Source organism: Mustela erminea, chromosome 15 (genome assembly GCF_009829155.1).
Source record: "Mustela erminea isolate mMusErm1 chromosome 15, mMusErm1.Pri, whole genome shotgun sequence".
Taxonomy (NCBI): domain Eukaryota; kingdom Metazoa; phylum Chordata; class Mammalia; order Carnivora; family Mustelidae; genus Mustela; species Mustela erminea.
In genome coordinates this window covers 74173669-74191520 of record NC_045628.1, presented here as the reverse complement: position 1 = coordinate 74191520, position 17852 = coordinate 74173669, and the positions used below count along the sequence as shown (strand labels likewise).

The following is a 17852-nucleotide window of genomic DNA, read 5'->3' as shown; positions in this document are numbered from 1 at the left end:
CAGTATCTAGGAATAGCACAGAAGGCAGGACCCCTTAGTGGATCTGCAGAGGCAGCATCCCCCCACGTGGCTACAGCTGAGGCTGGGAACTTGGCATTCAGCTGCCACTTCCACCTAACCTTTGTTGATTTCTCTTTCAATGGAATTTTGCATTTAACAGAGGTAGAGCTTTTCGTGCTAATTTCGCATTCAAAGGCAGACGGTTTACAAAGTCAGCTTTTTGTGACAGTGGAGGGAGAGCCATTCTAGCTGTGACGCGAGTGGCCTGATTACTGTGTAGTCAGCTCCTTTCCTGGTCTTTCTCATGGCAATAATCACCCACCGCAGCCCTCTAGCTGGGTAATTGTGGTTCCGTGGTGGCTACAGAGCAGTTGGGAACGGTTCAGCAGCAAAATCCCTAGAATTGTAGACCAGCCAGAAAGAAGGAAATGCTTATTTTCAGTCCATTCATCCCTTTGAAAATTAAGGATAGAAAATGAAAATACTTAATTCATACAAAATATATTGAAAACACTCTGTTTCTATATGATGACCAGGCGGAAAAGAGCGGCAGGGAGGAGGACCTCCTTCCCAGGCTTTCCCCACTACATTCCTTTGGAATCTCTTCCTCTCTTTCCAGCCACCTGTCTGGGTTTCTTTCACTGCTTCCTCTCCCCCTTCTTGTCTGGGGAATGTGAGAGTCCTTCAAGATTAGTTCTACTTGATTTATGACCTCCGTATAGTGGTCATGTCCTACCGAAGGCTTCAAGTCTACCGAAATGTGCCATTGGATTTCTAATCTATCTCACTCACTCCTAATTTTTGAACCAAAGTATCCAGCTGCCTACCAAACAATTCCATTTGGATGTCACAGAAGGGCCTCGAACTAATATGTACAAAATGATACTCCTTGTCCTCCTAGACTTTGCAGGCCCATTAGGAGGGTGCCTGCTGCTCAAGGGAGAAGGGAGGGCAGCTTCATTGACACCTTACTTTGATCAGCAAGGCTCATTGATTCTGCCCCAAGGATCCCCTTCCCATGGGCAAGTTTAACTCTTTCTGCCCCATCTTGGGGCTCTACCAGGCACTTTGTGCCACTCCATCTTCCACTGCTAAAAGTGTCATGCTCCAAAAGGTGGGACTGAGGTGTCACTGCCTAGCTTTGGTCCAAAAATAAGGTGAGGTTGGGAATGATTACCATGGGATACTTGCTATTGAACTATATTACTAGATATGGGTTTGTCATTGCTGTTACTAGTTTGAAGGACCACCATTAATAACCATGAACGGATGGCTTGGAACAAAGGAAATTTATTGTTTCACATTCTGGAGGCCAGAAGTCCCAAATCAAGGTGTTGGCATGGCTGCATTTCCAACAGTAGCTCGGGGGCAGAAGGCTTTCTTGCTTTTTGCAGCTTCTGGGGGCTGTCAGCCTTCTTGTGGGCTTCTCACTGTGTCTGGACCTCAATGGTCACATCGCCTACTCTTCTGTGTGAAATCTCCCTCTGCCTCTTATGAGGGCAGTGAAATGGCCTTTAGGGCCCACCACTAAACCAGCATGATCTCCTCATCCAGCTGTGTCTGCAAAGGCCCCTTTCCCTTATTTGGTGTCATTCCCAGGTTCTGGGTTTTGGACGTGGATGCATCTTTTGGGTCCCTGTTCAGCCTACTCAAAATACTTGAATCCACCATTCCCTTTAATCCTCCCAGGTTCGCAAGGCGAACTTAGAATTATCAGGGACTGTTCATACCTGCCCACCTATTGGGCTATTGTGGAGGATACGAGTTTCTATATGCGGAAATGCTCTGTAAACTGTCATATAATATGCACAGGCTAGTTACTATTTTATAATATTTTCAAAACCTCATAGTACATTTTCATAATTGTGACTACCTCCAGTGGTGGTAAAGTGCCAGGGTAAAGTGGGGCAAACCAGACCTTGCAGACCTGTCTTCTCCTGCCTCGCTCACATCGGGCCCCCCGCCAGGTCTCAGACTTTCACATCTCATGCCTCTTCCTCTGAAAAATGCTTCACTTCACATCCTTCTGTGGTCCCTGTCCAACTCCTACTTTAAGCCCTGGCTCAGAAGCTACCTATTCTATGAAGTACCTCCAGGACCCACCCTTGATGCCCATTCTCTCATCCAGCCAGAAAGAATGGCACCTTCTGTGGGAACTCCCATGGCACATGACATAACAGCGAGTCTCTTAGCTTGTACTCACTGGAGATTCACTGTCTCCTTACTTGCCTGGGGGTTCCCCAAGACCAGGACAGGATCTCTCTGTCCTAGGGCCTACCAGGGAGCTTAGTCCATGGGAGGCGTTCAGGACTTGACTGTAGAAGGAACAGAAAATGAAAGAAGGTAGAAACAGGAAGGCAGAATCCTGAGAGAGGTGGACACAGAGTTACAGGGGAAAACACTGAGGTACTTAATGAGAATGAAGGCAAAAGCAGGCAGTGGCACATTCTGGAAATCGGTGTTTTAGAATACCATGATTATAGATTTTAAAGTTATTATTTCTGTTAATGAAGAGGCTTAATTCTAATAACATTGTATTTTCAGAAGCTGTGTCAATGGAAGTAGGAAGCACAGACACAGAGCTGACATAAAGACTTTCAGTAAGAAAAGTCATTAAACAAAAAATTGCAGAAAGATGTACCAGCAATTGTGCATCTCGTCATTCTAGCCATCCAAGCAGGTTAGAATTAGGGAGAAGGGAAGACCACGTGGTCTCTGGTCCTATAGGCAGATGGACATGGCCTCTCCTGCACCTGATGCCTTCTGGAATAAGATCTTAGCAATAGGAGGCTGTCCTCAGGAAGTGGAAAGGCCCCAGATAGGAACACCTGGAGGTGGATCTGGCTTGCCCGTGTGATTGATGGGGAGATGTTACCTGGATGTTGTATTGCCAGGGTTTTTGAGGTCTGTTGTGGGTCTAGCAGGAAATTGGTCTGGCCTGGGTTAGTGCTGTTTGCTTTAGGAAGGAGAGAGTGAAATGATTTGTGGTCTCTGGGCAGAGGATCTTTCCTGAGCCTTCCAAGAGTCTCCCTCCGAGGTTCAAATCAGGTTAGGGGAAGGTTTCTTTTAAGAGCAGCTCTGCCTCCCAATTTCTTCCCACTTACTTGTCCATACTTGGAATTCTCTGGACGAAGAACATTCAATTCTGCAATTGGAACAAAATGCTTGAAAGCACGAAACGACTCTCACTAAAGCAGCGGCGTCAGAGAAGAACGTCGTTTCTTGTCGAGTGGGTTCTGGGCGGGGACATCGGGAGTGTGTGTGAGCAGCAGCACAGTGTGGAGCGTGCGGCGGCTAGACTTTTGTTAGACGGGGGAAGCTGGTGGAGGTGAATCCCAGCCAGAGAGAAGGCGGTGGGGAAACTGTCACGGAGCAGCAGGTCCAGCTGCCTGGCTGCCTGCAAGGGCCTGTTAAATTGGGAACAAGAGCTGGTTGGGAGATGAGGAGATGAGACAGAAAGAAACACAGAGACAGCAAAATCTAAATGTTTGGTCAGGGCCCCATATGCTAGGCAGTGCATAGAGATTTTAGGATTCTTTGGGAACTGAAGATGTATTCGAGAAGAATACTTTATAGCAATTGTATTTAGGATGCGCAAGTGGGAACACCACAGACAATGAGGTGGCCGTGGGGGTCTAGCGGAGAGAAGCTAGACCCCAGACAACAGACATGAAGTTTCATGTCTGATTACACTTTTATTTATGTAAAAGCGTAACAGGTGAATTTCCCAGGTAGGAAGAATGAGAGAACAACTGAGTTAAATTTAAAATCTTTACTCCCAAGAAGTGGGGTGGCACTTTGTGGACAATGGGCGGTTAGGGCAGTTATATTCTGTTGTTGTGAGCATGTGCCCCATGGTTAATTCTCGGTCTTTGTCTTTGTGGACCCAGTCCCCCACATTTGCCATAGGCCATCCTTCCCCCTGCCTCCTGGAAATCCCTCCTACCTGTGGCCTTCAGGACACCACGTACTCTTGCTGACTGCTCTCCTCTGCCGGCCTCCTCCTCTGATTCTCCTTCTCCCCAACCTCTTGACGCTCGTATGTCAAAGGCCTTTGGACTGGTCTCCTCCGGCCCTCCTCCTCTCTTGATCCCACCCACGCTCACCTGCGCTGTGGAATCTGGTGCCGTCATGAGCAAGAATCCATTAGAGCTTCTCCTGATGAGTTGGAGGGCTTTCCCGTAGGACACCATTCCGTGACAAAGAGAGATGATGATGAATTAGGAGGCCACTTTTGTAAAACAACATGGTGAAAACTAAAACCCAATGTCAAAGTATTTATAAATCTCTATCAGCAGATGTTAAAGCATGGAAAGAAACCAGCACTGTTGTTCACATGGGGTGGGAGGAGGGCTGAGGAGGAGAGTGACAATGAACAGAGGGAGGAAGGAGAGAGGAGAATGTGCCCAGGATAAAACGGGACATGTGAACCTTGTGTAAAATCTTGTCATGTGTGTATAGTTGGATCTTCTACAATGCGTGGGAAGCTGGCCACTAAAGTCATAGTGGGTGCCTTAAAGTGATAGCAGGTCAAAAAACTTTCTGTTTTATATTTTTAGGGGTTTCCTGAACACTTTAAAATAGCATGTATGAGTTATCAGGAAAAACAATGGACCTGTTTCTCTTTAGGGAGGAACTCAGATCATTTGATTGCGCTTTCCCCTTTCCTATAAGAGGCCACAAGTTGGCCTTTGTTCCTTTAGACTTTCAATCACTATCCAAAAATTGTTCTCTTTTGCAAAATTATTTTAATTATTAAACAACATATAATGGAAGTATTCTGGTTAGCCACATTTCAAACTGGTTTGTCGTCTTTTTGGCAGGTGACACCACCTGGGATTCCTATGCCACCACCATGAGGACCGCATACACACCGAAGACCGGAGCCGTGCCTGCTTTAATTCGGTAGATCCCAATTTGTGTCGGGTTGTTGTACACACCTTAAACTGTTCACCAGAATTCTATTATTCCAAGTCCAAAGCCAAGAGAAAGAGTAATCAGAGAAGGCTTATAAAAATGTCCGCATGAAGAGCCTATTGCATGCACAGTGCTTCTCCAAGCACCAGATAGCCTCCCCCCTTAAGATAGTATCCAGACCTCTTACAGGAGAACTAAGAAAAGGAACATATGGATCCTTCATAAAGTCACTGTAGGTCATGCTTTACAACAGAGCCAGTATATAGGTTAACGGAATTGTGCTACCTAAACATGGAGTATGAATCGAATCTATTACCTAGTACCTAGTAGGCAGGTGGTGACTATTGAATGAATGGCCAGATGAAGAACAGTTAGCACTTCTATCACCAACGCTGCTCTGGGAAGCTGGATGGCCATAACCCGCTCACCCTGACCTTCACTTCTCCACTTACTGCTTCCTCAGATGGCTTGCAGCTTCTCCATTTCCACCTGAATTGTGAGTGGTGAGAATTTCTGTCCATCAGCTGCCTCTTTAAGCTCATTAGTGGGTGAGTGAGAGTGGGGGCAGGACAGCCCTGTCATCATTCCTTGCATCCACGGTGGGTGGGAAATCAGCATGGAGACACTTCACCTGCCTGTGTGAACTGTTTCCAATAAAGAGGATCTTTTCACTCTAAGAGTTTGAGTTGTTGAGAAGTCAAATGGGGTATGGGCAAGATGTGGCTGAAGAGTCAGGCAGAAATGGGTTTCAGCCTCTGCTCCCTGCTCCTCCCCTTACTATCTCTTCTACCTTTGGCAGGTAACAAGCCATCTATGGCTCAGTTTTGTGGTTGGTGAAGTTGGCGTGATGATCCCTGCCTCAGGTGGTGGTTCTGAGGATGAAATGAAGGCACTAGAACAGTGCCTAGCATCAAGAAGTTACTCAAAAATTTTCATTAATTTTTCCCCCAGCGTAATATCTGATAGACTTTCAAACACTACAGGCCCACAAGACTCTTGATGTCTGACTTCCTGGCTATCCCACTGAGTTACATTATGTCCTCTAACCGGGAGATTTATCATCTCATGGTAATGATCATGCCAGCTTCCCAGTCAGTAACAGTTGTCTCAAGAAGAAACATTTGGGATAAAAGCCAAAAACAAATGGGTACTAATGGAGTCTAGGTCAGTGGTCTTCAAATTCGCGTATTTTTTAAGTTCACGGAAAACTTTTCATTATAAATTCAAATGATTCTGAAAGACGAATTGCATAGCCCATCCTAAACATTGACATTTTAAACTAAAACTATGAAGTCATTAAAAAAATATATAGCCAATGGGTAACCTAAACACCTTAACTTACCGATACTTACTATGATCTTTTTAAAAAATACACAAACTCTTCTTCAATAGACCATTTATTTCATTCCTTTTGCTTCTTGAGCTCTTATTCCACTCCACTTCCTGCATAGACTCTTACCCTGCTGTAATATATTTTGTGTTAGAAAGCAATTTATTGATCACTGCATTATACTTTGCTGAAACTATTTTAGTATATTAATTAAAATTAATTTTTAAACATGTTATGTGACCCTAAGAATTGAGTTACCGTAATTATTTTTAGTACACAGTTGCTCAAAGCAATAAATATATTACAAATGTTAATAATTACTAAACACAAAAAGTAAGCTCTTTGGAATTGTAACTTAACGAGATAAATGTGACTGTTCTGTTTGCAATTAATTTATGTATCCAGTTTAAAGTGTTATTTTTGGAATGGAACTGCATTCAGCATCCATTTTTTTTCTACTTCTCATGTTTATTTTTCAATTTATAAATTCTAGTGTTGAGCAAACTGGTTCATGTAAATAAGTAGATGTGAATGAAAGGAGTTAAGTGTGGTGTTGTCATTCAAGACTTTGAACTCTTTCTAAGTTATATGCCAGAAATTATAAGGTGGTTTTTATGACTGAGCAGCTGACAACTTGGTTGGGTTAGTCTTTTGGTTTTATTGAAAGGAAATAATTAGATGATATGCCATCCAGTTATTGAGTTATTCCCTAACTGATTTTCGGAGAAGTATTCTGAAAAGCTACATCTTAATGCGTGACTATTAAATTACATCAGTTGTTCTTTCACTTGGGAGAAACTTGTTTAATATATTTTTTCCAATTTTGTTGAGGAACAATTGACACACATCACTGTATAAGTTAAGACATACGGTGTGATGGTTTGATTTACATACATTGTGAAATGATTGCCACAATAGATTCAGCTAATACCCATCTTCTCTTACAGATACAAATGAAACATTTACTATGTATTTAATGAGAGAGAAAGTTCTACCTGTTGAAAATTAATTGATCTGGCAAGCCAGCATGTATTGCCATATGTCATTACATATTTTCCAATATAGATAAAATGAGGAATGGCTGTATTGGATTAAATATTTCATAATATGTTTGGGTTAAAAAAAAAGACTTAAGTACCCAATGGAATGATGGATGCAAAAATCTGAAGGAAAAAAATAACAAAATTTTTGTGTATCGGTTTTACCTAGTGGATCTTTCAAATTTGCTAATCTGAGAAAAGATCCCAGTTGTGTTCCAAAGCATCAGCATTGCCATCCTGTACTACTTCACCTGTTCAGAGATACTCTTCTTTCTAGCTAATGACATGTCCTAGGGGTTGTTTTTTTAAACTGAAAAAAATCTTTAACTTTAAATGTGTGGGGCAAAGAGTCATTTGAAGCACTCTGTATTCTCTGCTCTCTTCTCAGAGGGTTCTCCTTAAAGAGGACTGAGCATTCTGTAATGGTTAGGAAATGAAAAACTGGACATTACTCTTAGCCACAGAACTCTACAGTGTACCTAAATTCAGGACATCTCCACATTGACCACATGTCCTGGTTAGAGAAATGCACTCCCTCTGTCTCCCCTTTCCCCATGCCCTCCTCACCCTCTCAGACCTCCAATGGCAAACCCAAAGTAAGGGTATGGGATTTTAATGAAACTGAAGTCATCAAAAGCACATGAAGATTTTCCAAAGGCAACACAGCACAGATAGCTTTAAGGGAGTTGATTTTCAGATCTCCATCTCTCAGTGTACTCTTTCTTAACATGCCTCTGCATGAAAATAAACCTCCGTACCTACCCAGGGGCTTTCTGTCCCCCATCTTTCTCTCTTCCTTGTATCATGGTTAGATATTATGACTTCACTTTCATTCAGGACCACAGTCCTACCTGAGCCTACACATCTGAACGATAAGTAAAATAGTCCATCATCCAGATGTATCCCACTTTCCAGATGTTTGGTTTCTTAAAGACAGTACCTCTGCTGTCTTTAAAGAAACCCAGGCTTCTTTAAGTCCAACCCGAGCTTTTTTAAAGAAAAAGCCAATATGAAATATTTTAGATTTTACACAAAAGAATATACAATAAATTCCTAGCCATTATCCACCTATAATAATCAACACATTGACACTTTTTATATATACCTTCCACCCCGCCTTCCCTCTGGATAATGCTGAAGCAAATTCCAGGCATTATATCATTTTAATCCAAAATATTACTTTTATGTATCTCTAAAAGATAAGGGTGCCTTAAAAATATGCAACAATACCTTTGTCTCAGCTCAAAAAGAAACAATTCCTTAGTATCAAATGGCCAATCAGCAAATTTTCCCCAATGTCTCATAATTAAAAAAAACAAAAACGAGTCAGTTAGAAATTAAATCCAAATAAGTTCTACACATTGCACTTGGTGATGGTTTTTCAACCTCCTTTAATGCATAGGTTCCTCTTCTTTTTCTTTTCTGAGAATTTCTTTGTTGAAGAAACAGACATTGTTTTGGATTTTTCTGATTTCACCCCCACTCTGTTGTTTAAAATATTCCTCTTTTCATGCATTTCCTATAATCTACTATTTCAAAGACTTCATCTGATTCAAGCTGGGTGTTTTGACAAAAATACCAGATAGGTGTTATGTATGTCCATCCAGGGCACAAGATAGCTGGTGGACCTTCTTCTTGAACTGTGAGTAGGAACTGGTGACCATGCCTGAATGCATAATTTCATTACGGCCTTGCAAACTAGTGATATCCCAGTTCTTCTGTATCTTCCTTTTATTAACTGGAATACTTTCATAGAGAGAAACATTTCTTCACCAAGCATTTGATTACACTGAAGTACTATTTATAGGGGAGAGTATCTGCTCTTTAAAAAAATTAATTGAAAAAATTACTGAATTTCAGATGGCTGTTCTTTTAAATTCCATTTTAGTCTTCCCATACGTTTGTGAAGAACTGTCCTAAGGCACAGTATTGTTTCTTTTCAAGGGAATCTGGAAATTAAATTATTTCTGGCTGGCACCAAGTGTTGAACCAGATAATCTTTAAAAAAAAAATGTTATAAGCAAAAGTATTTGATATGTATACTGCTGTGAGATTTGGTATTTAATCCCTTATTCTGATTTCCACTATCTTTTCCCATAGCCAAAAAAGTATCAGAAGACTAGGATATACATATTCTCTTAGTGACCCTATTCCCAATCAGACACAGTACAATGATGAGTATGTTTGGAAATCACATTCTAAAGAAGATTTGGTCAAAATTGGGACTTCAAGAGGAATCAGAAAACACAAATGTCACCCCAGTCAAGTAAGCTAATATCTACATATCTATTTAATTTAATACTGTATCAGTAATCCATAAGAATGAGAGTCTAAATATATCCCAGATTCTTCATCTGTAGTTATGGTCCTTCTTATACTATTTTTTGCCTACCTTCTCACATTTATTTCTAACCACTTCTTCGTTATCATCCAAATTTTTAAAAAGATTTTTTAAGAATTGAAATTCACAGGGCATAACTTTAGCCATTTTAACATGAAGAATTCATTGACAATTAGTACATTCGTAATGTTCTGTAACTACCACATTTATCTCATTCCAAAACATTTCTATCATCCAAAAGGAAACCCCACACCCATTAAGAAATTACTTCCTGCTTCCTTCTTCCCTAGCCTCTGGCAATTACGAACCTACTTCCTGTCTCTGTGGATGACCTATTCTGGATATTTTTTACGGAGAATCATACAATTTTGACCCTTCATGTTTGGTTTCTGCACTTAGTACAATGTTTTCGATGTTCATCTATCCTGTATCATCTATCAGTGCTTCATTCTTTTTTATGGTTCCCTTTTATGGTTGAATAATTCTCTATTGTATGTGTATACCACAGTTTGTTCATTCATTTTTCCATTGACGGACATCTGATTTGTTTCCACCTTTTGGTTATTGTCAATAATGCTGGCACTCACAAGTATTCGTGTTTGGCATTATGCGTTCTCAAACTCCAAGATCTTTTGTCATCTTGTTTATCTAGAATCCCTTCTCCTGTCCGCCAAAGAAACGTATACATTCTTTAAGATGCAGCTTAAAGAGAGCTGTCTATAATTCCCTTCTTCTCTAGATGGAAATAGACTCTCTTCTGGGCACAATATACCCTTCTTCTACCGTAGAAAGCAATGCTCAACTATAGTAAAGGATTTCATTTACTTGCTTTCCCTTGGAAAGGCACCTGGACGCATTCAATAGACATTAGGTGGTAGAATGGGAAGGATTTGGTGACTGAAAGATCTAAAAGTCAAGGAAGAGAAAAGAATGAAGGATAACATTTCTGGTTTTGGCTTGGATGGCTGGGTGTAAGCTATTGTTTTTTGCTGAGCTGGAACGTGGGAAGGACCAAGTTTGGTGTGAAAGGACATGGGAGAAATGTGAGTTCAGCTGAAGACATGTTGATTGAAAATTTGTCCAACGAGCAATTGCATGTACAGGTCTGGAGTCTGTGTGGGAGGGGAGAGCTGTAGATGTAGACTTGGGAGTCATTAGAACATACATACCCCATTTAACTTGGTTCTTCATGGCACCCATTTATTTTAATGAATTTACCCCTTAAATATTTGCCTTGAGATCTTAAAATTAAAAAAAAGCAATTAGTTACAATATTATACTGTGTATGTATACACACACACACACATACACACACAAGCATTTATTTTCCCTTTAGGTGTGTTGAAGGCTCCCAGCCAAGGAGACCTAGACTGATTGGGTGTCCTGTGCATTCTCAGCCAATAGGCATAGTGAGGCAGATGGCCCTGTACACTTTCAAACAATGAGAGTTCCACACCAGGCCGCAGCTGCTCCAGCACGTGAATGCTCTTCCCCTCGACCTGGATTGAGGGCGTGCTGCATTGTTTACTCTGCTGAGCCCTCTTGCTCTGCCATTTATTGTTTTTGTTGAATGGTTTTGACTGTGGCTCAGGGCCTGAACTAGGATGAGACTAGCAGATGCTCCCACTCTGCTAACAGACAGGATTTGCTTCTAAAGAACAGTTGTCCTGGGAGTTAAAATGTAGACTGGGGTTGGGAGCTCCTTCCAGGAAAGGGTGGTGAGAGGGGCGCCTGGGTGGCTCAGTGGGCTAAAGCCTCTGCCTTCAGCTCAGGTCATGATCCCAGGGTGCTGGAATAGAGCCCTCATTGGGCTCTCTGCTCAGCAGGGAGCCTGCTTCCCCTGCCCTCTCTGCCTGCCTCTCTGCCTACTTGTGATCTCTGTCTATCGAATAAATTAAAAAAAAAGGGGGGGGGTGGTGAGAAACAAGGGCCGGCTGATATATTGGTGACAATAGGGACGCATCCAAGTGTGGGCAGTCAGGTGGAAAACAGGCTAGGGGTGGGTGAGTGTTGCCTCAGAGGACTAACACTACCAGGATGAGGATATAGATGTGTGTGCCTGATGAAGCCCTGGGTTCATCATCCCTAGGTTTGAGGTACAGGGTGAAGAAAGAAGCTGTAAATTGAGACAAAGGAGCAGCCCCAGAGGAAAGCCTGAAAGATGGGTATCTGAAATGCCTGGGAAAGGGACACACGAGTGTTCCATCATCATGTAACTTATCTCTGCTATCTGCGGAGTGTCCCACCGGAAGTCACTGGTGACTGCAAGTCCCATTCAGGATATTGGAAAAAAACAACTTAGCTGGGCTTGCCAGTGACTGGGAGGGCAAAGTCTTCAGGCACTGGATAGTTACGTGTACTACCTATTTATTTACTTATGTAAGCAACCAATATTTACTGAGTGCCTAGTATGGGCCAGACTCTCTTCTGAGCCTGGGGATGGAGCAGTGAACAAAACAGCAAAACACCCCTATCTTTGTGGAGCTTACACTTTAGTTGGGGAGACGACATCTGATTATAAATATAACACCCAGGCAGACTGTAATGTGCCATAAAATATTAGAAAGGGATGGTTTTATGGAAAAAAATGAAGAGAGTAAAGGGGATCTAGAGTGGAGTGGGTGGGGGAAGGGTTTGCAATTTGGGGTGGGATAATTTGGGGATGTGTTGTTTAGATGGTGACATTCACACTAAGACTTGGAGGAGGTGAGAGAGAATAGCCATGCTGATAATCTGGGAGAGAACCTCTCTCTCTTTCAAAGGCAAAGCCTTAAGACAGGAGCATGTCTGGTGTTTTAAGGAATTGGGAGGAAGTCCTTGTGGATGGAGTGTGATGGATAAGGGAGAAGGAGGAGGAGGTGAGGACAGAAAACAAAGAGGAGGAGGGGTTTGGGAGGGAATGAGGGATAGAGGTGTGCTGAGTTGGGGGAAGTAAATCATGTAAGAGTCCTATAGGCCATTGCACATGGACGGTGACAATGACTCTGAAACATATGAGGAGCCCCTGCAGGATTCTGAGAAGAGGGGTCACGTGATTATACTTTAACAGGAGTGCCCTGGCCAAGAGTAGACTATCAGAGAGTAGATGTGAAAGCTGAGATACTGGTTAGGAGGCAAACGCAATAATCCAGGAGATAAATGCTGATGGCTCAGTCAGACTAGGGTGTTAGGAGTGGTTGGAAGAAATGGTTAAATTATAAATATATTTCATAGGCAAATAAGGTTTTCTGATGTAAAGAATGTGGAATGGGAAGCAAAGAGATGGACCAAGAATGACTCCAGAGATTTAGGTCTAAAGAGTGGCAAAGTTGGAGGGATCATTAACTGAAATGTAGAATATTCAAGACTGAGGGGTATGCTCAGGGGTTCAGGCGTGGGAATGTGGAGTTAGAGGTATCTAAGCTTGTAAGAGCACATCTACATGAGGACGTTGGTATAGGGATCTGAGTTGAAGGAGAGGTCTAAGCTATAGATAAGTAAGAGTCTTTGTATGTGAAATAAAATGAGACTGGATGAGATCATTAAGCTAGAAAAGAGAAGAGGTTCAAGGACCAAAACTTGGAGCGCTTCACTTTTAAGAGGCCAGTGAAAGAAGCAGCGAAAGGGACTGAAGAAGGGGCAGCCAGTTGTGAAGGAGAAAACCCAACAGAATGTGTTGTACCTGAAGCCAAGTGAACAAAATGAAGAAAAAGGACTGACCATTGTGTGAAATGCTGCTGGCAGGTCAAAGAAGATGAGGATAGAGTTGGCCATTGATTTTAGCAGAATGGAGTTCCTTGGTTGCCTTGACAAGAGCAGTTGTGGTGGAAGAATGCTTGGTTAGTGTGAGATGGAAAGCTTCTTGGGGAACTAGCTGAGTCTAGATTTGGGGTGGGAAATGTGCTAGATGAGTCTGGAACATCTTGTCATGCCACATAGCAAACAAAAACAAAAACAAAAACAAAACCCATAAAAAACTACTAGAGTTATATTAAAATTAAAGAAGTACCTACAGGCCAAAAATGATTTGAGCTTCTTTAAGGATAATATATGCAATAGATTGAAACACATCGAATATGCTTAGATCTGTGAGTTCTGTAAACACACACACACACACACAAACTGGTGACACTTTCTGCCTTATCTATATGAAGTATGCCACCTGTAAGCTAAATGGTAGATGAGGGAAAATGGCTCTTTATAAGCATAGTCTAGCTAATAAATGAAAAAGAAATGATGGAATACCACCCCTTTGTATCCATTAATCTAGGCATTAAGGATCAATAGCTGCTAACATCACACAAAGAGAAACAGCTGTATGTTATGGTCCTTCTTGCCACATACAGTCTTGCCAAAGGGATTTATCCCATGTGTAAGTCAGTCTGGATCTAGCTGCCAATTACAGGAAATACAGGGAACAGAGGAACTTGTTAACCTGCATAGTGTGTATGCATTCCACACAATCCAGAGAGTGGTAACCTCTTCACATCAAATGGCATTTTTCCTTCAATAGATTATAAGGGAAAGAAGGGAACGGAGAGGGACCCTGAAGATTAAAAGGCACTTTAAAGACACATTTTGGGACAGGGAATATATGTAACTATTTTGGGGGAATTTCAGTAAAAGGCAGACTGAGTAACACCTTAATAACTAGAAGGGAAGATAGGGTGAAGAGAGAGTTTTCCTTTCTAAGAGAAATGAAGGCAAGCTTGGATATTGGCAACCATGACCCCAAACAGAGGGAGAAATGGAAGTTGCAAGAGAGGAGTGAGAATTTTGGGGGTCATGGGCCAGTGTGGGCTAAACGCAGTGGACTGTGGTGTACCAGACACAGTGGGCCCTGCTAAAAGCACCTGCTGCTCCATTCCCATCACAGCATAAGTGAGTGCAGATGTGGTGGCTGGGTGGTGTGGTGGGCTGTGTGTGGAGGTTCTCATCAGAGGGCTTCAGTTTTCTCAGGGAAGTAGGAAGCAAGGTTATGAGAGAGTGGGGTATGGAAAGAGGTGCTGGAGGTTTCAAGTTTCATGATCATAAAATTTCTTTGCAGACAAAGACAGAGAGCCTGCCCTCTGATCTCCTCCATGCTCATTCTGAGGCCTCTCCATGGGTGGCTGGGTGTGTCTCGAAACTTAGGGCTCTGAAGGGAGGCAGCAGCTATCTGCTTGGGCACTTAGAGCCAAAGCTAGCATGAGTCTTCTCCTCTGGTCTTGGCTGGAGATTTGTTTGCAAGTATAACTCTTTAGACTTTGCAGTCACTTTTTCTTGTCTCAATATGAAAAAGTCAAAAAAATTACAAAGTACCTGTGTTACAGCTGCGTAAATTGTTGGTTCCTGTTGACAAGGCTCCTGCAAACAATGCAGTGTGGCAGCGGGGTGTAAAGGACCCAGAGGAATAGGTACACACAGATATTCAGAGTCTTCATTCAATTGGGGAACCCATATGGATTTTCTTAAAAACTGTGTTTGTATTCATAGGACATCTTTTCCTGGACACTACCTCAAGGTCAACCTACGGCATCAATAAAGAGCTATCTCCCTTGGAAAATCACTGCTACAGAGGAAGAGGTTAGGAAGGCAATATCAAATCAGTTTGTTTCCAATACTAGAAGAGATTTTGTGGACAAAGCAAAAGGTAAACGTGTTCATTTTTCTCCTTTTCCTGGTTACGTGTTGTGCACTGGAGTTGCTGTGGTGAACACCCCAGATGCGGTGTCGTCTTTCAAGGAACTCACAATATAGACACAGAAAAAGGCAATTTGGTAAACAAAGACAGTCAAGTATGAAAAAGGTGCACCACATGGAAAATGCTGTGGGTACACGCAATAGGACATGTAGCCTGAAGGGACAGCCTTCCTGGGCCTGAAAAACGAGGATGGAAGAAACTGGAGAAGTGGTCAAGTTAAACATGCTGTTTCCAGTTATTGTTATTTTTAAAAATTGAAACGTACTTCTATTAAACTAATGCATGTATACAGTGAAATCAAATAATAGCATAAGGGCCTATTACAAAATAACAGCCATTCTTTGACCCCATTGATAATCAGTTCAATCCTTTTAACTGTTTCTTATGTAATCCTCTATATTTTTAAATTATATGCATATACTGCTATTTTCTTTTTAAGATTTTATTTATTTATTTAACAAAGACATAGCAAGAGAGGAAACACAAGCAGGGGGAGTGGAAGAGGGAGAGGCAGGCTTCTAGCTGAGCGGGGAACCTGAAGCAGGGCTTGATCCCAGGACCCTGGGATCATGACCCAAGCCAAAGGCAGACGCTAAAGCCTGAGCCACCCAAGCGCCCCTATATTGCTATTTTTGATTCATCAATTTTAGACATTATTATTATTGACTTCCTGTTATGGTGGTTAAGGATTTGGCTCTTCTGTAACTCTTTCTCACACCTCTTCCATCCATTCTCTCAAAAATTATATTACAAATTCTTGCTTAATTCATTGCTAATATTTATATTATGATGATATGAAGATATGATTATGTAATATCATACATATCATTGTATGTTGATATGATACATACCATTGTATGAATGGTATGAATGGAATTGTATGAATGGAACCTTCCATTCATTGTATGAATGGAACCTGAAGCAGGGTTCATTCATATGAATGGTATGAATGGAATTGTATGAATGGAAACTTCCATTCATTGTATGGAGCCAGGTGGTACTTTATGATTGTTTCCTTTCCTTTACATTTTCTTTTTTTTTAAATTTTGTTTTTTAACCAGAGTTAATAATTGCCTTTTTTTTTAATATGCTTAGTCTTTTATGTCCCTATCACTACTTTTTTCCAAATACTTTGTCACATACTTACCAGGATTTTTTCCAAACACAGTTTCAAACACTCTACCACTTCCAGTAGTTTTCCTACAGGTCATCTTTCGGACACCCTTCATCATTTTCCTCTAACCTAGACTGGTTGTTTTGTGGGTTTGCTGACCACCTGTGCCCTGGGGCTTCCTTTTTCATCATTCTGGAAATTTCTTTGGCCTCTGCCTGCATTGGATCTTATTTCCTCTTCTTCATTCTTATCCCTCTTCCCTGGTTTTGCTGAACCACATCTTCCAGTAGTTTCCTAAGAAAGAGTGCATGGGAGGAACTTTTTTGAGTGTGTGCTTCCCAATTTGGAAATATCCTTTTCTCTTCCTTATATTTGTCTGATAGTTTGGCTGGATATAAAATTCTAGGATGATAATCACTTTCCCTAAGAATCCATTCCTCCAAATGTCTTCTAGCATCCAGGATTTCTTTTGTAGAAGACTTATGTCATTTTGATTCCTGACCCTGTTGTATTTTTTTTCCTGAAAGCACATAAGATCATTTCTTTATGCCTGACATTCTACATTTCACAACTGTATGCATTAGTAATAATCTTTTGCCAATGATTATGTTGGACATTCAGGGGCTCTAGAAGCTATAGTCATGTCCTTCAATTCTGGGCATTGTTTCCTGCATAGTTCCTTCCTACTTTTTTCCCATCTCTTTTTTCTGTTCTCTTCTGGGACTCTTATTTGTTAGATTGATCCTACAATTTTCTTACCTTTTCTCTCCTGGTATCTTTCTCTTTGTATTTTTCTTCTGCTAACTTGAAAAATTTTTTACCTTTTAATGTAATTCTACTGTTGAGTTTTTAGTGTCCAATCTCTTGTTCTCCATCTTGCTAATTTTTTTGTTCAATGAATAAAATTAATAAGGATATTTACTGCAATATATAGACCCCTTGCCCTCAACATGATTATTTTTTTAATTAGCATTCTGTTTTTGTTTTATATATGTAGTAATTCTTACAAATTTTAGGATATTTATGATATACTTAATTTTCAACATTTTCATCTATTCCTTGCTTTGTCTCTATTTTCTCTGAATGTTTTAATGGTCTAATGAAAATCTGATCTTTTCAAATTTACAAGAGAGCAGAGACAGATTTACTATGATGCTTATGAAACTTGTCTCAATTCTGTGGACAATTCTGTTTCTTGAAGTGAGTATATGGAAAATATTAATCTCTAAGGTTCACCTTAGATAATAAAGGGAGATACTCAAATCTGATTGGAAGCTATATACAGAAATGTTGCTTGTTAGCTGGTGCTTGTTTTAGGTGGCTAGGTGATAGCTTTTTGTTGGGTAACCTGCAAATGCCTGAATTTTAGGTCAGTTTCTCCAGGAAGACAAACACTTGGCTGTTGGCATTCTGAGAGTAGGATTGGGGAGGTAACTGGGATCTTTTTG

At 41.2% G+C, this 17852-nt stretch overlaps 1 protein-coding gene across 1 annotated transcript in view; it reads left to right on the top strand.

Annotated features, from left to right (window-relative positions):
- Positions 1–17852, top strand: part of TEX26 (testis expressed 26) — a 31531-nt gene that overhangs the window by 541 nt on the left and 13138 nt on the right. The window contains exons 2-4 of the mRNA XM_032314875.1: positions 4824–4905; positions 9388–9553; positions 15083–15239. Of these exons, the coding sequence (XP_032170766.1) occupies positions 4824–4905; positions 9388–9553; positions 15083–15239 (405 nt within the window). The remainder of the gene's footprint in view (positions 1–4823; positions 4906–9387; positions 9554–15082; positions 15240–17852) is intronic.